This window comes from Colobus angolensis, unplaced genomic scaffold (genome assembly GCF_000951035.1).
Source record: "Colobus angolensis palliatus isolate OR3802 unplaced genomic scaffold, Cang.pa_1.0 Scaffold322, whole genome shotgun sequence".
In the NCBI taxonomy this organism is placed as follows: domain Eukaryota; kingdom Metazoa; phylum Chordata; class Mammalia; order Primates; family Cercopithecidae; genus Colobus; species Colobus angolensis.
In genome coordinates, this window is record NW_012116511.1 from 267252 (window position 1) to 290105 (window position 22854).

A 22854-nucleotide genomic window follows, 5' to 3' on the forward strand; every position below is an offset into this window, starting at 1 on the left:
ACAGAACTGGCTAGATCCTGCTAAAGAAATAAAGAGACAACTGAGAAGTAAGTATTTAAATAATCATTCTTTGAAGTTAAGGTATCTTGATGTCTATTTGTGATATAAATGATCAATAATAGAATGATCAGTTCTATTTTGCGTTTATGCCATCTTAGAAGTTAATAATACTAATAATATTTTCGTGGAATTGTGACTGTATTGTACATGGCTTGGGGGCTCCAAATTTTGAGAAAGTTCTAGACTCACACTCCTAAATATTCACTCAGAATAGCCTACCAAGTAACATCTGACTTTTTTTTTTTTCTGGGAAAGAGAGAGAAGCTACTTTTCTGTAAATTTTACTCCAGTGAGACCTGATACTTATGCTTTGCTTCATTTTGAAAGTGTGTAATTGGTTCAATATGCACATCTTCGGCCACAGAGACATATAGAGTCACTGTTCCTGGATGTACTGGAGTGAGGACTCTGGGGAGAAGCAAGGGGAACAATCTTTTTTTTTTTTTTTTTCCCGAGACGGAGTCTCACTCTGTCGCCCAGGCTGGAGTGCAGTGGCCGGATCTCAGCTCACTGCAAGCTCCGCCTCCCAGGTTCAGGCCATTCTCCTGCCTCAGCCTCCTGAGTAGCTGGGACTACAGGCACCTGCCACCATGCCCGGCTAGTTTTTTGTATTTTTTTTAGTTGAGACGGGGTTCACCGTGTTAGCCAGGATGGTCTCGATCTCCTGACCTCGTGATCCGCCCGTCTCGGCCTCCCAAAGTGCTGGGATTACAGGCTTGAGCCACCGCACCCGGCTGAGGAACAATTTTTTCAGTTCTTTGAGGTCACTGCCATCTCTGCTCATTGGTTCTACAATCCAAGGCCACTTTGCATGCTCTTTGAGCCTGGGGTTGTAGTTAGGCCTCACTGTTCCTTTCTTCCCTTTTCCCCATTTGTTCTTGTTGTACAATCCCAAAATGTCTTCAAGGGTCCCACTCTAACCAGCTTCAGTTCTCTCTATACGTTCTGCCTTTGCAGGTTGTGTTGCCTGTGGCTGGTTTTTTGGTATCTGTGCCAAGAAACATCATCAACAGAGAGAAATCTCTGTTAGGGGGATTCTGGATACTTAATTTACTTCAGGGTCTGTGAATGACTGAAGTAGAGAAGGTAGGCAGCTACAGGCAGTTGGAATTTTTGATCTAGAGAATAAAATCTGAAGACTGGTAAATTCCTAACAGCCTTCCTTGACTGTGGGACCCAGAGTTGTCACAGGAGAAACCTCTTCTCCAAGTGCCAGTCTGCAAGATGCCCTTTGTACTGTTGATTTCATTTCCCTACTTATTTATAATTCCTAAGGTCAAAATACTGAAACCAATCTGTACTTTCCCTTCTTGCCCTTTTCATCTACCATCTAGCTCCCATTTTAGGTTCTTCACATTGGTTTTCTTTCTTTCTTTCTTTCTTGAATGATTTATCTTTTTGGTAGTCTTCCTATCATTTCTTTGCTTCCCTACTCTCTTTTTTTATTCTGAGCATATACCTTATTTTCCCCATTTCCTCTTCCTGTAGACTCATCTTTCTTTTCCTTTTTTGAAGTGTGTTTGATTAGGGTGACCAACCTCCTGATTTGCCCAGGACTGAGGGGCTTCTAAGGATATGAGACTTTAAGTGCTAAAGCTGGAATCAGTCCCAGGCAAGCTGGCATGGTTGGTCACTCTATCCTTTGACTGTTATTCCTGGCTTTCCGCATTCTCTCTCTTGCATTTATTTTCCTGGTGTTTCATCCATTTATGCTTGCTTCATGATGGAAAATGGAGGAAAAGAAGAGGAATAAGTAGACACCAGATACATTATGCTTGCCTTATGGGAGAAACAGTACCAGAGTTTTCAGACTTTTTCCTTTGTCCCTTCTGCTGTTGTTACTTTGCATGCATTCAGAAAGGTTACAGATGCTTAGTTCTTATACTTTGTCTGAAACCAGACCTGCCAAGTGACCCAAACAGAGAGAGAACAGGGTAACCTCTGAAACATGATTGATGTTCCATTGTGTTGTTTCCTATGGTTTTGTTTGGGTTCTTGTTTGATTATTATTATTTTTGTGTGTGTGTGCCACTCGCTTCAGAGTCATGGAGATTTCCTAACTTTTGGAAGCGAAACTTCTTGCCGATTATGAATCACGTTCTTACGTTTTGATTATCTGTGAAGTTTCAAAAAGTTATTTCAGAACTTTTACCCTTGTGGTTTGGCAGTATGAATAACAGTGAGATTAGACTTTTAAAAACTATTGGACCCAGTTCTTTAAATGGTATCCTGAACTGCACCCATCATGAAAGAGGCTGAGGAAATAAAGCTTTAGCAGTTGTATCTACCTCTTACTTCCTGTATTAAAATGGACAAAAAAGCTGCCTATTCTATTGTTGGTCTCTTCTTTAAATTTTATTTTTCAGCTCATAGGCAGTTAGTGAAGATAAATATTAATCTTTTTTGAGTTACCTGTGACAACCAACAACTTAATGATTCTCATTTAAAATTTGCCTTAAAACCTTTATGTCCTCAAACATAAATAAGACTGTATGCCCAAGGCTTGCATATGACTCGTATGTAAACATTTCTGTAGCTAGAAGGACTTTATAAACACCTAGGTAAAAATTATGATGAAAATAATATGTAATTAAGTTAAAAGTTTAACTTGAAAACTGCTAAGGGAGTAGATTTTTTTTTTGAGACGGAGTCTGGCTCTGTCGCCCAGGCTGGAGTGCAGTGGCCGGATCTCAGCTCACTGCAAGCTCCGCCTTCCGGGTTTACGCCATTCCCCTGGCTCAGCCTCCGGAGTAGCTGGGACTACAGGCGCCCGCCACCTCACCCGGCTAGTTTTTTGTATTTTTTAGTAGAGACGGGGTTTCACCGTGTTAGCCAGGATGGTCTCGATCTCCTGACCTCATGATCCGCCCATCTCGGCCTCCCAAAGTGCTGGGATTACAGGCTTGAGCCACCGCGCCCGGCCTAAGGGAGTAGATTTTAAGTGCTCTCACCACAAAAATAGTATGTGAAGAGTAATGCATATGTTAATTAGCTTAATTTAGCCATTCCACAATGTATACGTATTTTCAAACATCATATTGTATACCATAAATGTATACCATTTTTATTTGTCAGTTTAAAAAAAGCTTAGCATTCTTGGTACATTTCAACAGCTTTTAGATTTGGAAGTATATTCGAAAATATGTGGTCTAGTGGAAATGTCTCCAAGTCCTTTGAAGGCAAGCATGTGCTAGTGTTGTTACCTAGAAAACAAACAAGGAGCCATTAAGAAATGATAATCCTGTGATAACTGTACTTAATTAGAAATTAACAGTCACCTTGAGTAATGCTTACATAAACACGATGCGTGGATATTTGACAGTCAGCATGGCGCTATAGGCCAAGAAACCTCATATATCTTGATATTCGGGAAAATCTTATATCCCAGTATTATGTTTTAAATGTGTAAAGCAGAACTGAAATCTGCTTCTTAAGTTCAGCAGGACTGACTTCATTGGTTGAATAGTAGTGCATTGAGCCAAAATCCAGCAAAAATGCCTGTGTATATAACAGTAGCCATTTAATAAATATGTAAGTGAGTGAAAATGTAGTGTGCTGATGGTAAGACAAAGGACAAAATGCCACACTGAACAAGAGAATGGGATTCAAGGAATTTTTCTTCAGGTTCATAAATTAAACATCTCATGAGGTCTTTAAATACATATAGAATGGAATAACGTGGCTGGGTGTGGTGGTTTATGCCTGTAATCCCAACACTTTGGGAGGCTGAGGTGGGAAGATTGCTTAAGCCCAGGGATTCAAGACAAGCCTGGCAACTTAGGGAGACCCCATCTCTGAAAGAGTAAAATATAAGTTAGCCGGACATCGTAGTGCATGCCTGTGGTCCCAGCTACTTGGGAGGCTAAGATGGGAGGATCACTTGGGCCTGGGAGGTTGAGGTTGCAGTGAGCTGTGATCATGCCATGGCACTGCAACCTGGGCAACAGAGTGAGACCCTGTCTTTAAAAAAAAAAAAAAAAAAAAAAGGAATAATTTATATATATACACACACACACAATTTTTTTTTAATTTAAAAATATTATGAACTTGAAGTCAAACTCTAAATTCAGGCTAGTGGAATTGTTTGGATCCCTTTAGGAAAATATTACCTGCCCTTTCCCCCATAGTTTTACTTTTTTAAAGCTATACTACATGTGATCTATCAAAATAGTAGTTAAATTTTAATGTATAGATAGCAGTGTTTTAACTTTTAACAAGCCACTTATGATATGGTTGCTTGATTTTTTCATTCTTTATGGCACAGTACAGCAAAGTGTTTGTTATATACAAATATATTTACACCTACTCTATAAAACCTGGGAAATAATTGTATTGTCCTAAAGTATCATGAAATTGTACCATGCTTTCCTTTCTTGGGATCTCTTTTAACACCTTCTTCAAATAGCCCATTAATAATTTTTTGAATAGCTATTATCTCTTGATCATTACTCTCCTTCCCCACAACAATGCAGAAATCCTGATTTTTTTTTTTTAAAGGGTAAAGAATATTTGGCAACAGGAGATCCTGTGGTTAAATCAAATCTTACCTCATAACTATTACATGGAGGTTATATTAAAATTTTTGTGTAATACATCACCATATAAAACACATGTTGAGGTACCAGTGAATGTTTATAAGAAAGAGAACCTATTTACACTTTAATAGTGGCTTATTCATGTAATTGATTTCTATTTTATTTTTTATTTCATTTTTATTTTATAAGCAATTTTAATTTAAATAAAAAATAAAATTCTGCACGCTGATTTATAGTTGGATTAGTCTGTACTGTTTGATCCTTGACCTTTAAATTTTATCACAATAGTCATTCTTCTGTTAATTGGGTGCATAACTGTGATATTTAATAATTACAGACCTTCCCTGGCTATTCACTTTTAATGTGAAGTTTTATCCTCCTGATCCTTCTCAATTGACTGAAGATATCACCAGGTACTTTATATTTGCATTTTAAAATGAGTCTTTCCTTACAGCTCTCATTTATTTCTGTGCCCTGGGAGCATAGTGGTAATTTCAGGATTGAAAACCAAAACAGTTTTTCTTAAGTTTTAGAAGTTTCCTTGAAATTGGGTACATCCAAATAGTTTGAAATGTTGACAGTTTCAAAAATTTTATTCACTTTCTTTAATTTCTTCATTTATATTCTAGTAATGAAAATTTTTAAAATGATACGGCTGACAACTTTGTTTTCTATACTTTTAAAAGTCACTAATATTTAATATTTGAGATTTTAATACCAAGGTCATTTTTATTGTATGTAACTCATGTGTGCCTATATACTAGTCTCATATTACAAAGATGATACGAGGTTAGAAAAATGAAATTATTTTAAAAGGCCAATTGAACTGGTAATTTCTTTCTCTCTTCTCCCTCCAGAACCAAACAAGGTGGGATTTCTTATGTAGAGTCAATAGCTAGTTCATTTCCATCTCCTTGGAGATTGTGTGAGCTATAAGAACATACACTTAAATTGCAAAGAAAGGATTCTGTTTAGGAACAAGAGAATATTTATTGATTCTGAGTACTTGCATGGCAACCAAGAAACATTGTGAATTAACAAGTACCTTGAAATCTTAGCCTGATTAGACTGGGTACCAGAAACATTGTGAATCAATCAGCAAGTACCTTAATCTTAGCCCGATTACACTGAGTACCAGGGATAGCATTTCTTAGCTTTAGTAAGAGGAAGTATAAAGGATTTTTTTTTAAAGGGTAATTTTTATATACCATGTTTTAAAAAGGTTATTTACATGGCCAAATGTCCCCTTAACATACACACATTGGAGACAGACATGCCCACATACTTATTTGACACTGTGTGCAGTGCATGACTTTTAGAAAACTAGAGGGGCTTAGCAAAAGAGTCTGCTTATCTTTAGTTCCTGTATCTTTGATGCTCTCTGCTAGGGCAGTTTTGTTGTCAGACATCAAGTTGTGGAGGTGCTTAAGAGAACATAATATCCATGTGAAATAGGAAGGATGGAGATTTCTTTCCAATATTGGATACATAGCAGGCTGGCCTTTTTTTTTTTTTTTTAAACTACTTGTTGCTGAATAGGAATGTGCTAATTAAGCTCTGAATGAATTAGCTTCACCTAGTAAAAAAATAGTAACTTTGTAACTGCACAGTGAGCTACCTAGAGCATAAAACCTGACCGAGCGGGGTGTGTAGGGTGCAGAGCTTCACTGCAGGATGCCTCTGAACAGTGCATGTGATTGGGGCTTTGTGACCCAACGCTGTCTGTACATACACTCCTCCTTGCAGTAATTTGTTTGGGGAATGATAATCCTTTGGTCACTGCAAGTTTGTAGCATCAGTAAGTACTTTGGTTTTCCGGAACTTGAACAATCTCCCTGTCTAGTGGGAGGAACAATATAGTCTGCTCAGCTAACTAAAGGTCTCAGTGGTGCAGCCTGAGAACAGCCACCTGCCTGTACTTGTGGCCTGGCAGCTTAAATGTCATGATTGAAATCTTCACCATGACTTGAATGAACATTTAGAAGGTGGGGTAGGCTTCTGAGAAGGGCAAGAACACTATCTCGAATAATGTTTGAAGAGTGCTTCATAGTGCTGTGTGAAGGTGCAGTTGGGTAATTCAGGAAGCTCATGCCATTTTTTGTTTGAAGTTTTTAGGGTTTAGACTTAGGCTCTGAAAACAGAGGAAAGGACTAATGTGAAAAACAGAGACAATAATAGGAAGCAACAAGATGAAATATTTGTGTTTAGGTTCTAAAACTGCCGTAAAATGTGGAGAACTATCACTGTTGTTGATTAGAGAATTTGAGGATAACCTGGACCCATGGTTGAAAATTCAGTTTTCTGAAGTATGTACAGTTATGCTTACGTTTTTCTATGGGCCAAAGAAACAAATGATCCTCCTTAAAACGTGAACTTCTGCAAGGCATAAAATACTCAAAATACTGTAATGATAGCGAGAAGACTTTTAGTCTCTCAATTACTGAACACTTGTCGTGCGGCAAGCCCTTTAGTAACTGTGGGACTGTGGTGATGATAAACAGAGCCCCTGCCCTGCCTGATAATGTATTTGAGTGGTAATCCAGGTTCCAAACTGAACTGGCCCCATGTGCTGGGTTGTGCTCTCTGACCCAGTAACAACAAGGCCTGGACCAGAGGCCAGCACTCCCCATTTGACTGTGTAGAGTAGAGAGCAGGAAGAGGATTGGGCCCTAAAACCCAGGCCAGGCAAGTGTCCACAGGACTAAGATGGACAGCTGCCAGTATGAATGCCAGTCCCTAAAAGGTCTTAAAGAATGAGGACTCTGCTGTTGATTTGGGAGGATCCGTGGTGACCATAGCAAGTGGTGAAATTGGAGAGTAGAAATCACATTTTAAAATGTTACCAAGAGGAATTGGTAGTGGGGCTAAAAAGGGCGGGGCGGGGGGTGGCTGGGGAACCACAGATTATATATCACGTGTTTCTGCATTTTATTTCATGGAAAACGGAAATTCTTTTATAACTGTAGTGAGCCACATGGAACATTGAATGAGAAACATTATTATAGCCACTAATTATTAGAGCTACTAGTTACTGATTCTTAGGGCTCTGCCAGATATTTTGTTTGTATTATCTAATGTTCATGCTCATCTTCAAAGGGAGGTAGAGTTCTTAGCATCTTACAGGTGGGAAATTACCCTTAGGCTTAAAGTAAATTAACTTGCTCAAGGTCATATAGAGTCAGGTCTTCCTGGCTTCAAAGCCCAGGCCTTTTCTACTAAACTGAGCTAGCTACTGCTTTAGATGGGGTAAGTGGACAGGTAAGGGCTTCAAAGTAGATTTACCAATAATTGTTGTTAAAGGTGTTTCTGGAAAATAAGAAATTAGTATCAAAAGGGTCAAGATGATAAAGGGTAGGTGACTTTAGCTTTTCTTAGAAATGATTAAGACTAGTTTTTTTTTAATCCATTAATCTTTACATCTTTTGAGGGGTAATTTTTATTACAATTTGAAATCCAAGGAGACAGTTTAAGTGATTGAAATTTTTACTTCAGTCACAAAACTCTTCATAGTAATCATAGACTGACTGTTACTAGAACAGCAGTTTAGAATTTTCATTCCATTGTATATATATACATATAAATTAGCCTTCTGGACTCAGTTTCTGGACACTGCCTCTGGACACTGAGGCAGCAGCCTCTGGACACTGTTTTTTATTCTCCAGTTTCTATACATAAGCCACAAATTAAGAAGCCCAAGGAACACGTTGAGGCTTTTTATTAGAGAAGATGATTTTTGCTATGGATATGAAGAGTGCCTATATTGTATATTTGTTTTCAAAGGGATATTTGGTTTTAAGGACTGTGAGTGTTCCAGTCTCACCTGATGGTTCTCCTCTGACCCCTTTCTCCCTCTGCTCCTCACAGATACTTCTTGTGCCTTCAGCTCCGGCAGGACATTGCCTCTGGCCGCCTGCCCTGCTCTTTTGTGACTCATGCTCTCCTGGGATCCTACACCCTGCAGGCTGAACTTGGTGACTATGACCCAGAAGAACATGGCAGCATCGACCTCAGTGAATTCCAGTTTGCCCCTACTCAGACTAAGGAGCTGGAAGAGAAGGTGGCAGAGCTGCACAAAACCCACAGGTCTGTTGCCTTGCTTACTGGTGAGAGAATGGCCATGGTAGATTTAAATAGCTTCTCTTGTAGCACTTACTAGATGTTTAAGCACGATTTACAGGATTATCCAATTTTTCCTTTTGGATCTTCACCTAGCACTAATCAAGACAACGTGGAGCCCTTGAGGTATCCTTTCATTATTTTTACGACTATCGTATGAGAAACTATGCTCGTGAGACTGTGTTTTCATGTATTGGAAAAATGTACTTTTCCCCATGACACCTTTTTCTCCCTGTCCCCTTAACATATACACATTGGAGACAAACATGCCCACATACTTATTTGACATTTACGTTGTATTTCTTCTGCCTTATAATTGTCCTCATTACTCTATGTGGTAAGAAAGCTAGGGAGATAAGGAGGCATTGGGATTTGAATTACCAGTGTAGGTGGTGATGGACATAGGAATAGTAGCTGAAATGTACAGGTAGTTCCACTGGAAGATGACCCATTGGTTTAGCTAAGATTACTTACATTACATTAATACCATATTACGCTTCGAGAACATTTATATGTGTGTGAAAAGAAAATGGACTTTTTACACAAATTTTTATAACGCTAACTACAAAATGATAATTTGTTGTATATTGCAAAGTTACAGTTTTATTAAATATTTACTAAAGTGATCTGCAAGGAACTTTCAAAAATTAGGTTTTTAAACAGGCCACATTCATTGATTTTTTTTTCTTTAAAAAACAATAAATATGGTATTTGACTCTAAATATTTTCTTGTTAATTTACTTAAATTCTACTCAATAGACATTTGTTGTATAATTCTAATATGAAATATCAGGTACTGACATGCCATGGGGAATGTGAAAATTAATGGGACATGGTCTTGTTCTTTAGGAGCTTAAAGTTTATTTAGTTGGGCATATAGATAGGAATGGAAATAATTTTAGTATGGACAGAATGTGATTTGTGTTACCTGTCGTAGGTAGAAAATCAAATACAAGTAATTTCAATCTTTATTATAATCAACTCTAGTGAAATGAAGTGAGGGAGTACGAATATGTTTATCACAGAAAGATGAGATCACTGTTTTTTATTCTCCAGTACTTATGTTGTACCCTATTGCTGGGGCATTTTTCCTCAGTGGAAATAATCAAAAGCAACTTTTTAAGATAAAAGAAGTAAGAGTGGAGGTGTACCTCCAGGCAGTTTAGCAGGTTTAGATTACAGGATCTTAAGAGAAAAATGCTAGAGGTTGAGAGTTGTTTTCTTACTATTTCCTAATTTTCTGCAGACTTGGCTGGGTTACTTCCTCTCCTCCAAACCCTCTGAGTACAGACACTCCTCCCATTCTGACTACATTTGCTCTGCATCCATTAATAAGATAATACTGTTTCTTTTGATTCTCAGGGGCTTATCTCCAGCACAAGCTGATTCCCAGTTCTTAGAAAATGCAAAGAGGCTTTCCATGTACGGTGTTGACCTACATCATGCCAAGGTACTGTAAATGTAACGGGAAGTAGCATCATAGCAGTCTGTTGACTGAAGTGTTGAGAGGGCTCCAATTTCAGGATAGCACAGCTTATTTTTGGGGAAAGGATATAAGGATATCTGCCTTCAGTTGAGGGTCTCTGGAATATTTCCTTGGTGACTAATTACAGGGTGTATGGTTGTGGGAGGGACCATGTATTCACCCCCTACTACTTCTTTTCCCAGTCTTTTTAATTAATGCCCTTTCATAGGTGCTTACTGTGACACACCTTGTCAGCCTTTTTTTTTTTTTTTTTTTTAAACCTCTTATCCTGGTTTATTCTGCATCTCAGCTTCTGTGCTGTGTCTGTCCCAGTTCCCTCTCCCACCTCTGTCTTGGGAGAGGAGAGGAGACCTTAGCAACCATGAAAGAGCAAAAGCAGCACGGATAGGACCACTTTCCCAAAAGCTTCTGTGTGATGAAGGAGCCCTAGAGTTGGTCTTTTCCCTATAGGTATGTTTTGTACTTTGTGAAAGATAATGTAGGCCGGCCCAGGCTCTGGGTGATAAAGCACCTTCAGTCTAATTTGAAAGGTGGTAAAAGAGTGGGACAGCGGGGACATGGGAAGCCAATCATAATCCTGAACGAACACCATAATCCCAAAAGATCAAAATCTCAAAAATATGCTTGAAGAAATAATTGTAAAAGTTATTTAAAAGACATTTATTTACGTTTTTAAGGGGGGACTTGAGAAACATACCACACAACAGAACGTCATAGGCCACGTTACACAAGAAATCAGGCAGTAGTAACATACACATTTTTGCGAGCATCAACATTCCAGTGTACTAACGACACTCACAGGGTACGAGTTATGAATAGACGAATCCTGTTCATAGAGAATTAAGTCAAAAAGTGAAATGTGTAAGTGCACATTACTATAGTTGCTTGCCAGTAACAGTGTCACTTACTTCATGGTTCTAGTTTAGATGATTATGTAGTGGGGAGAGTCAAGGAGGAGAATGACAGACAAGGTAAACTATGGATTTGGTTTTAAAAATATATGTCCAGAGTCAACGTGTTCTTATGGTTGCCTGCTTTTAAAAGACCCTGCCAATCCGTAGATGTTGTTTAGAAGCCCAGATTATATGATTTGAGAAATCTCGGAAAGCTCGCCACACAAAGATGTCTTTCCTCCCTAGGCCTCTGATTAATAATTCTTGCATTTGTGTTATTAATCATACTTCATATTTACAAAGCACTGTTTCTCCTCAGTGGCTTCCTTTATTTAAATATTTTTCTTTATTATAAAACTAATACATGTTCATCATAGAAAACAGAGACAAACAGAAGAAATTAAAGATCACGTAAATCTTTTTATGCAGAAATAAGCACTCTTAATACCTTTTTTCTTCTTTTTTAGATACCTGGTCACTTGCATTCACATGCCTTCTAAAAATGGGGTCATACTATGAGCATCATTTTTGTTAGTTGTTTTTTTTTTTAACTTGCTATTATAAGATTTTTCTGTCATTAAGTAGTCTCTGGCAGCATCGTTTTTAACTACTAGATGCTGTATGCCCTTTGTGTTGAAAAGTACTTTCATACCATCTCATTTCTTAGAAGTATACCATCTCATTTAAAGTTTGAATGTTTTTTAGTTTACAGCTACATAAAACAGTTCACAGAATGACTTGTTTAAGGCTGTGTATTGTTAAACGGTCCATCTGCCTGACACCTTCTGACAAATCCTAGTAGGAGGTGAAACAGATTGTCTTAACACTCTAGTGTTTTTCAGATCGTTTTCTGTATAATGGGGACAGGCTAGGTTAGTCAAGAAACAGAAATAGGGAGGAAGGAAAAAATAAGTTTGGGACCAAAATGACCTACCAAACCTCTCCTTCTCCAGACCCTGCCATTCTTGCCACATGTAAATCTTGCAGCTCTACTTTGTTGATCATTAGTTAGAAACCAATTAAGATTTCCGGATTCTTGTTTTTAATGTTGTGTCTGAGAAAAGTAAGAAATTGTGGACTCTGTTCTAAGTATAATATTCTTTCTTGCTGTGTAGTTAGGAGCAGAACACTAAAAAAATTCAAGGTAACCTTCATTCTGTTTATCATCTGATAGACTCCTTAGATAATATTTGATAAGCAAGATACTTGTGGCTTATTGAAAAGAATATATGTGGCAGTTTAAAAGAACTTTTCATATTTCATGTTGTTTAAAGTTTTATGTCTTTTAAAATTTTTCATTGACTTAAAATCAGATTTTTTTTTAATTAGAAGAGTTTGTAATGTCATATTCATGTTAGGATGAGTTGGAGAGTGTTAAATAAAAGGAATCTCAACAAAGGTGCAGAGAAACCATAAGAGAAGCAGGACACTGGTGGTAGCCCCGGGCTAATACCTGCAGCTATCCTAATCACTCTAGGTCTGTCTGAAGGAGGGAGGGCAGAGTGGTTTCCAAAACTCCCAAGGACAGACGTGTGGAGAAGACTTTTGCGGGGAGCCATTGTCAGAGGGACACGGTCAGCCTGAGGTGACCACGTAGGGAGGGAATCTGGGTATTAAACACCCTGACCTCCCTTTCCTTCCTCTCCTGATCCTTTGCGAGAACTCTCTTTATACTGAACTCATTTGAAAGCCAGCCATCTCCTATGGGGCAGTGAGCAATGCAGAGAGGGTGCTTCTTTTCATTCATTTATTTTTCTGATTTTGCTACCATGTGGCATAACTTACATATGAAGGATCGAGGCCCGCCTTTTCCTCTTTCATTTCCTACCCTTCATCTGTCGTTTCTATTCACACAAATACTGGTAATTCTAAAATAATTACATAGAACAACGAAAATCAACTGATTTACTTGAATCTGAGTTGTGTCTATTTTTAAGTCAGATAAAATAGTTTCCTTGTCCTGTCCCAAGTTTGCTTCAGACTAGAGATGGCTCATTCAATGTTTCAAATGTGGGTTGCTTCCCCACTTGTGGTGAGAACATGCCATCTCAGGCAATCTTCTGCGTTGCTCCCCGTGGCCATGGGCAGCGATGGTTTTGGCAAACACACCATGGGGTCTGGTGCCAAGTTGCTTGGGCACCTGTGCCTGATTCACCCCAGCTTTTTAGTCTATTCCTAGAGAGAGTTGTGGCTGCCAAGATAAGGGTGAGTAAAGCAATCGATTGGATTTTTTAAAATGGCTCGAGTTGGTCTAATGTAATTTTATTTGTGTATATGAATTATTCCAGTGTCACAGCAGCGAAAGCAACTGGCATCAGTTAGCTAATACTATACTTTTATTTATGAAAAACTGATTTAAATGGTATCAAAATGTTCTTAGTAATAAGACAGACAAAATGTTGTCCTTTTATTAAATTGGGAGTTGGACTAAACATGGGGTTTGTTACAGCATTTTTTGTGAGAATTTGTTTCGTATTGTTTGTGATTTCTGAAACTGTGAACATCTTTGAGCGGTAGTCTTCAATTTTACATATGTTGAATGAGAGCCAATTCTCCTCTTAGAGATAAACAATAATTTGTATATTTTGAATACGTGCATCTTAGATCTTCACTACTTGAAATGTGAGGAGACAAGTTTTCACTTTTGTCTATAAATTTGTTTGGCTTTTAAAACATCTCCTTTAGGCCTGTGATTATTCTAGATTGTCATTGATTCCAAATTAAAGCTCTAGGGAAAGAAAACTATTAATAACTTCAAGAATAGTCTGCAGTCCTTTGAAACATGCCAGCCAAAGGAATGTCTAATGACAACTGGATGTCAGCGTTCTAAGTTAATGAAAAACTGCTTGAAAGAATTCAGAAATTTCAGCACTGTCAGCCTGGAAGAGAAATTATCTGTGAGGGATTGGTGTTTTGCAAAATATTGGCATAATTTTAAGAGCTATTAGCTAGGGTAATCCATCTGAGGTAAATGCACCTAAAGGAAAATGGTTGACCACATCTTAGGGTAGGCCAACAGCCCGTCCCTGAGGCTGGACTAGCCTACAGGGAAAGCTCATTTTGTTTCCCATATCTTCAGGATCTCTAGTTCTGCTTCCTTTCTTCTCTGTTAGCTCCTACAGTGGAGCTTGAGAACACATGCATGACGCCTTTTGAAGGCACTGTGTCCTATAGTCACGTTGCCATAACTCTGGCAAATCACACCTGATCACTGAAGATGTGTAAATTTAACATGTACGTGTGTGTGCCGTAGTTTTCATTAATGTGCATACTGTCACTAAAATTTAAATACAAACCTGGTAAACTGGCAGTCCTGATCATGATTTGAGGGAGCTAATTAGCTTCTTGATTTGTGTAACTTTCACAGCTCTAACCATGGTTAATTGGGTTATTCTTGGCAGGACTCAGAAGGTGTGGACATCAAGCTGGGCGTGTGTGCTAATGGACTTCTCATTTACAAAGACAGACTGCGAATCAATCGTTTTGCTTGGCCGAAAATCTTAAAAATTTCCTATAAACGCAGCAACTTCTACATTAAAGTCAGACCAGCAGAGGTAAGCAAAGACATTTCTGATCAGTTGTTCTTAGTCGGCCTCTTTACGACCATGAATTAAAAAATTCTTTTCTCAAATTTTAAGAAAATAAACTGTTTATTCTTCCATTGTAAAAGGTCAGGGTTCTTAATGGTATCATTGCAGTGTATATATGTCTGGTCTGTTTTTTAAAAAAGCAACCATCATGCTTTTTACAGAAAAGAAAACGCGATAAGGTGTAGGCTTGTATTGTCTTGTTGAATCAATTAAGTTGTGATCATTAGGAAAGCAATAAAATGAGTTTTAGTGAACATTGAAGGATAGTTGGTTTATGTGAGTAGTTGTTACTTGCTTTTTGTAGAAAATAGTATTGCAGTCTATAAATTCATCTTTATATGATTGTATTAGATATACAATATTTACCTTTTTTGAGAAGAATAATTGCTTCTAACAGAAACATCTGAATCCATGCTTTTCAGTAACTTCTAGTCAGTTCTTAAGGAAATATGCTGATTTGTTTTATGGATTTATTCCAGCTGGAACAGTTTGAGAGTACTATTGGATTCAAACTGCCAAACCACCGGGCAGCGAAAAGACTGTGGAAAGTGTGCGTGGAGCATCATACTTTCTACAGGTAATTTTAGGAAAACAGCTCAGAAGCTGGGCATAATGGCACACGCCTGTAATTCCACTGACTCACGAGGCTGAGGTGGGAGGATGGCTTGACCCCAGGAGTTTGAGGCCAGCCTGGGGAACATAGTAAAACTCCATCTCTCTTTTTTTCTAAGAAAGAAAGAAAACAGCTTGGTATTGCTTTTAGTAACCTCTGTGAATTAGGAGGTGGTAGTGGTGGGAAATGTGGCAGATGCATTAACCCCCTGCCTTTGGACTCTTTTCTCCCCTCGCCTCTTCTCCTTTGTCTGCAGTCCCTCCCGGGTCCATTTCTGTCCATGCATTGTCATCATTCAGAACTGAGCTGCCCCTGCAGCTGTCTAGAGCTCCACTTGCTGACTCTAACCACCTTTCCTTCCACCACAGCCACGCTGCCTCATGCCTGCTACCATTCTTCTTTCCACTATCCCTTCTCTCAGGTTTCACTTTGATATTCTCATCAGCTGCCTCCTGACTTAACTTCTTTCCCAAACCAACTTGAACCCTGTGGTCTGCCTGCTTTGTCAGGAGTGTTATAACCCCCTCAAACTACTCTCCTCTTTGCACATTTACCTTCTCTGTCGGCTAGTCCTGGATTAGTCCTGTGTCCTGACCTCACCACTTTTGGACCTGTGCTATCAAGTGCTACCTTAAATAGCACAATTGTTGTGACACATGCAGTTACTCTATATAACAAAAAATAGCACAACTCTATGGATCAGTGCTATTACAGATAAATAATTTCCAGCATGAGCTGGATCCTCAGTGCTGCTAGGCAAGCAATTTATCCTTTGACTTCCTTTGCCACTCCAAATGCTTATTGTCCTCGTGAGTCCCTAGGCACCCCTGCTTCCTCTTCTGATGCCCTCCACTTTGCCGGTCACTGAAAGTAGAAGCTGTGCGTCATGAGTGTTCTTGGTTTCATGCACCTTCCCTTCTTCCATTTTGCCTTTAATGAAGCATCACCTCTCTCTCCTCCCATTCATTCTTTCACTCTTCTCCTGTCTCAAGGAGGAGATAATCATTCCTCTGCTTTGATCCCTCATTTCATGCCTCACAAGGTATCCTGCTTTGTAAATTATTTATTCTCTAGTGGGTACCTTTAGCTTCTTTGGCCAGTAAATATGTCCACATCTTGCTCTTTAAAAAATATGTCCACATCTTGCTCTTTAACAACAACAAATATATATATATTATATATAATATAAAATCTTTGATCATCTAGCCATCTTTAGCTTATATCTTTTCTCTTTTTATAGTTTTCTTCAAGGACATATTTTTTACATGAGTTTGCTTATCTTTGTTTTCTCCATTTCCTCAGTTTTCTATCACTGCAGTTTAGCTAGCTGTGTATCTAGATCCTTCATCTTTAAGGGTTTTGCTCTGGACTTACGGTCTAATACTGTTCTACCAAATACGAGCTGTGTGACCATGGTAAGTTACCAACCTCTCTGCTTCCCTTCCATCATCCATATGTGATAGTAATACTAGTATCTACCTCATAGAATTGTTTTGAAAATGAAATAAGATAACACATGAAACAACTTAGAACCATTTCTGGCATATCATAAGATTTATCTTCCCCATTATTATTATTCTTAGTTTGGTACCACAGTTTGCTATTTTTACTGTGAATTATCAGCTGGCACAAATGATTATTTCTGGAAGTTAAATTGACTAGTATCTATTTTTCAAGACTAATATGTTAATTTTCGAGGAGAAGTATAGCTCATAAAATATACTTGAATCCCTCCGACTCAGTTACACTGATCATATAAATCTTTGAAAACTTTATAATTTTTCTTGGTAGCCATAACAAATTTCTCCTTCAGACAAACAACATGAGCCAGCTCATGTAAAGCCAGTAGATGACATTTATGACACAGGTCCAAACTGGGCGGATAACAGCTTTCCCTGTCACATAATGATAAAAAAAAAGCAATAATCTGTTTAGAAATGACAAGTGCTAGCATTCAAACATTTATTAGAGTAGAGTCAGACACAGAATTGATTGCTTTATATCGTGGTAGTCTATTTCTCGCCCTAGGCAAGACAACTGATTCTTAGAGATTGGTGCCTATGGAGGAGCACAGCAGCCAGGCATCTGAGCAGAGATGGGGACCGGGCCACCTGATTCTGAGACCTGTATTCCTCACCTCTGTGCTGTCCTCTTCTTGTATTCTTCAAGCAGGAGTTTCTGAGATGCATTAGCTGTGCAAAGCCTCAGGCCTCCTCATTTTTGCTAATGTACCATGGAATCCAGTTTAAAAGTAGACCAATTTGCTCCTGCAAACTTTTGATATAATGGTTAACAAAAGCAGTTTTAAATTTTTAAACCTTACATAACATTGCTTACAACACTGTATAAAGAATATGTCTAACACAAAGGGTCAGTCCTACTTTGTAGATTGCTTTGGATCAGATCAGTGTAATTTATTCTGTTTCAGTTTATCATGAAAGGTACAAATGATTTCTTCAGAAAATTACAGTGGCTTGCAGATTGAAGCCGTTAATCTATAAACAGATCTATTCATAGCCAATCGGCTAGATTGGTATTAGTGGAACATGAATTTGATAATAAAACTGATACGACCCAGCACAGTGGCTCATGCCGGTGATCCAGCATGTTGGGAGGCTGAGGCGGGTGGATCACAAGGTCAAGAGTTTGAGACCAGCCTGACCAACATGGTGAAACTGTGTCTCTACTTTTAAAACGTACAAAAATTAGCTGGGCGTGGTGGCGCGTGCCTCTGTAATCCCAGCTATTCGGGAGGCTGAGCCAGGAGAATCACTTGAACTCAGGAGGCGGAGGTTGCAGTGAGCCAAGATTGCAACACTGCACTCCAGCCTGGGTGACAGAGCAAGACTCCTCAAAAAATGAAATGGAATAATGAAATGAAATGAAATGAATAGAGCTGACACCCTTGCTTGGAGCATTTAATAGAGCCTGTTGCCATTCTGAGTGTTGTATAGGGATTCTTTTTTTTTTTTTTTTTCTTTATTGCAGAAGGTGATTTCTAAAAAAATTGTACAGAAAGTCTAGAAATACTTGAAACGATAGAATTCTTTAAGAAATCACTCTTCCATAGTAAATGATAGGAAAAGTTTTGGTGGAATTCTTCATATTTTTGAATTGTCAGCGAAAGTCTTCCTATTTAATAAATTAAGAGCTCTGAGATTATGTTTCTGTTAAGATATTTGTCAACTTTTGATCAAAGAGTGCAAAATAATTTCAGTTGAACTCCCGAAAAGATTGGCCCATTAACTAAAAACATGCTTTTGTGTAAGCCTGGGAATATTTGACATCAAGAAAGTATGAGTTCATTCATTATGAACCCAGGGATTAAGCAGTAGAATTATGCTGGCAAGAAGGGATGTTAGCCATCTCTACAGATCCACTGTGTGGCGTGTTCTTCATGGGAAAGAATCACTTAATGGAAGAGATTCCTGAGTTAGATGTTTTCTCCCCAGGAGAAATAGGCATAAATATTAAGAATTACTAATGGTAATGGATTGTTACTTGGCGCTTATAGCTAGAAGCAAAAATTCAGACATGTGTTTATATAAATGATTTAAGCTAACACAAATAAATAACCTTTGATATACTGAGAACAACTGTTTATTTGCTAAGGTTGAGAAGAACATCATTCATGAATACATGAATGTGGATTTAATCATCATCATCATAAAGCTGTGTGTGTAGGAGGGTTTATAAATAATGTTCTTCAAAAAGTTTAGTTTTTGAGTAATCATACTTAAAATGAGATACGAAAGTACATAGCTTTAAAGTTTTTTTCAAAAAATCCATTAAATCTAATTTTGCTTCCCCTTTCTCTGTCTCTTTTTTTCTCCTATAGACTTGTTTCTCCGGAGCAGCCACCAAAAGCCAAGTTCCTGACCTTGGGGTCCAAATTCCGCTATAGTGGCCGCACCCAAGCACAGACCCGCCAGGCCAGCACCCTCATAGATAGGCCAGCACCACACTTTGAGCGCACTTCTAGTAAACGGGTCTCCAGGAGTCTAGATGGAGGTAAACACATTTATGATAATTTTGATTTTCATTCATCTTTCTCTAATCCAGTGAGGTCAGAAAATGTTAATCCAGTTAATAAAGCCACCAGAAACACCCTACAGGGATAGCCATTTTTTCCCTGAGTAAATAAAATGCTATTGCTTACACCTACAAGAAAATAATTTTGTTGTGTTTTGGAGTTGTTACTGTTTTTTGAAGTTGTCATACTTTTTTCTTTTTTGTTTTTTGTTTTTTTAAACAGGTTGAACATTCCAGATCTGAAAATCTGAAATGCTCCAAAATTAGAAAGTCTTTGAGCACTGACATATGCTCTAAGGAAATGCTTATTGGAGCATTTCAGATTTAATATGTTCAGATTTGGGGTGTTCAGCTGCTAAGTATATATAAGGCATATTTCAAAATACAAAAAATATTAGATATCGACAACACTTCTGGTTCCAAACATTTCAGATAAGTGATACTCAATCCGTATTGTCAGTGCACACAAATATTCGTTAAGAGTTCTCATTTATGAGATGTTGGACACGTTTGTTTTACTGATTTCTCTTGATCGTGATGTGTTTTATGTGGTTCAATTTCCTGAACCTGTTAATTAATGGGAAAATGTAATTCTAAGGGTTTTTTGGTATGGTAGCATATGAACCTTAATTCAGATGAACATAAAACATTCCCTTCATCAGCAAATTTTCATGAGTGAAACAACTTACTGAAGCTTACCAAACTTTGCATCATATGAGAAAGCTTTAGTAGCTTCAAAGGCTTCATTTTAAATACAGCTTTTTGACAAAAAGTAAATATAATATGTTTGTTCTTTAACCCAAGAGAAAATATATATAAATGTGAATTTTTTTTCTATTAGAATTCTAATTAGATACAAATTGAAGTTTTTTTGTAAACTACACATGAAATAAGTTTTATATAAACTACACATGGAAATATATATATATATATATAAAAATTATGTGGTCCAAAATGGGTTAAAATAGGTTTTCTATAAAAGAGCTAAGGTTAAATTTATATTAGAATGCCTTATGAAGGAATATTCTTTCTTTGCAATAGAAAATGATTAGTATGGATAATTTTCTACCCAAAGAAACAGTTTTTCAACAGTTCTGGTTGATTGAACTAAAATCTATATATGTATATATATAGATTTATAATACTAGATTTGAAAATTATATTTTACTACTTATTAGCAGAAACCTTTTTCTTGTTTATTATATTTTTCTGAAATATAAACTCGAACAACTTATATTCTAAATAATTAGAGTAAAACAGGCAAGATAATGCTAACAGATAAAAAAAGCTTTCTTAATAGTGAAGGATTCATATGCATTGCCTTCATCTGCTTTTCCTAGAAAAAAAAAAACTTGGAAAACAAATGCAGGTGGACACACAGAGATGTTTGCCAGGATTTGTTGGTTGGGATTTTGGTATATAGTTATTAAATCCTGAAATGTACAAGGGGATGGTGAACCGTGCTTTAAACAAATTTCCAAAATTGTGGAAATGATTTAAATTCAGTTAATTATTAATGTACTATAGCTGCTAAAGTATCTTTTAGCTCTTCAACAACTGAGCACTTTTCCAGCTAAATCTGAAAAATGTGCCAACCCATGTAAATATTTCACAAGTCTTGCCCCTTGCCACAGAGAATTTATACAAGTACTGAATAAATGCAGTCACTGTTGTTTAGTGCCCTGAGAGAAATCATTGCTCTTTCTGAACACTGTCTGTTTTCAGCATTTGTTTGAAACTATGAGGCTATATAACTCTTATATTGCAAAGTTTAGCATTTAAAAAGAGCAGTAAAACAGCATTTTCTTTGAGGTATACAAACTGTGCTCCAGGAAATCCACCATCTTGTATGGGCAGTTAGTGCAGAGGGTTATAGGAGGTCTGTATCTGAAAACAATGATTTTTACAAGTAAAAACAACAAACATGGCACAGTAATCCATTATTTTTCCCTTTGTGTTTTGGACACCGTAATTCATCAGATGGGTAAGTCATCAAAAGGATTATTGTGTTATTGTGAAAAATAGGAGGCTTTTAATGCCAATACATGACCAGACAGCCAGTGAATTCTTTGATTAGGGCTTATGTTCTCCGTTTTTTTCCCCCAAAGCAAAGCTAGGCTGTAACCTGGCACTGAGCTTTATTTTCTTCGCCACTCTTTATCAACATACCATTTGTTGTTGTAGTTGACGTGTGTTGTATTTTCTTTTCCTGTTTACTTTATAAGTGAGGCTAGAATAATTTAGGTATATAAGCCTCACTTTAAAGTTTGGCAAATTAAAATAAATCCTCTTATGATTACATGGCAAGTGAAAACCGGGATTCAATCTAAAGATCAAATATCAAAATGAAAATCAATCTAGAACACCTGTTTTAGGACAAGGCGTCTCCTCCGAGATTAGAAAATCAAACCCCAAAGAAGGCAAATCAGTCATTTAAGAGAACCAACAACCAAGATGCATTTGGGGGTTGAGGAACCAGTGATTTCCTGAAGGTGGAACGTATAATGAATAGGGACATTACTTAGATAGGATCATCAGGGAAGGAAGGCCTGTCGGAGGAAGAACCAGATCAGTTGAGACATGAAGGATGACAAGGAGGCAGCCAAGGAAAGGACAAGAGATATTTAAAAATAAAGCATTCCAGGTAGCAGAGGCAGCAACGATGAAGCTATAAGGCAAGGGAGAGCTGGATACAGTCCTGGAACAGAAAGAAGGCAAGTGTAGTCAGATCTTAGGAAGTGGCGGGAGAGGTAAGCCTGGGTCAGGTCGTACAGGGCCTTGGAGGCCATGGTGAAGAATGTGGTTTTTTTTAATTCCATGTGCTCTAGGAAACCATTGAAGAGTTTGTGTGAGTTTATGTGCACACAAGAGTGCAGTGTTATCTTGTTTAAAAAAATCATTTGATGCAAGAGAGCAATTAGATTGAGCGAGGAAGCAGGCAGGCTGGTTAGGAATGGCCCAGGTGAAAGCGATGGTGGTCTTTTTTTTTGTGGGAGTAGGCCAATTAGCCATTTGGTATCTTGGGCTCTGTGCCTGGGCCTACAATCTTCTCAGATGTTTAAGACCTGAATAAATGTATCGGCTCCAAAATACAAGAAACTGCATGCTGAAATTAATAAGTGTTTAAAAGTATGCAAAGTCAGCATTTTGTCAACTTTAATAACTTTTAATTTGATATTCATATTTTAATAGCATTACATTGAAGCCATTTCTAGGTCAGATTTTTTCATTTTGCAAAATTTCTGAGTATGTATAATAGGTGTGTAGAAATCATAGTTGTAAGCAAAAGGATTAATCATAGCCATATACTTTCCAAGGCAAAATTATTTAAATCTTATTAGAAGTTTTTTTATTAAAATAATCCCAGCACTTTGGGAGGCCGAGACGGGCGGATCACAAGGTCAGGAGATCGAGATCTTCCTGACTAACAAGGTGAAACCCCGTCTCTACTAAAAAAATACAAAAAAAACTAGCCGGGCGAGGTGGCGGGCGCCTGTAGTCCCAGCTACTCAGGAGGCTGAGGCAGGAG

At 37.8% G+C, this 22854-nt stretch overlaps 1 protein-coding gene across 6 annotated transcripts in view; it reads left to right on the top strand.

Annotated features, from left to right (window-relative positions):
• Nucleotides 1-22854, top strand: part of EPB41L2 (erythrocyte membrane protein band 4.1-like 2) — a 238933-nt gene that overhangs the window by 167964 nt on the left and 48115 nt on the right. For all 6 annotated transcript variants that reach the window (XM_011951634.1, XM_011951639.1, XM_011951633.1 and 3 more), the window contains exons 5-11: nucleotides 5-47; nucleotides 4933-5008; nucleotides 8460-8678; nucleotides 10074-10161; nucleotides 14492-14644; nucleotides 15160-15257; nucleotides 19132-19304. In XM_011951634.1, coding sequence (XP_011807024.1) covers nucleotides 5-47; nucleotides 4933-5008; nucleotides 8460-8678; nucleotides 10074-10161; nucleotides 14492-14644; nucleotides 15160-15257; nucleotides 19132-19304 — 850 coding nt within the window. The remainder of the gene's footprint in view (nucleotides 1-4; nucleotides 48-4932; nucleotides 5009-8459; nucleotides 8679-10073; nucleotides 10162-14491; nucleotides 14645-15159; nucleotides 15258-19131; nucleotides 19305-22854) is intronic.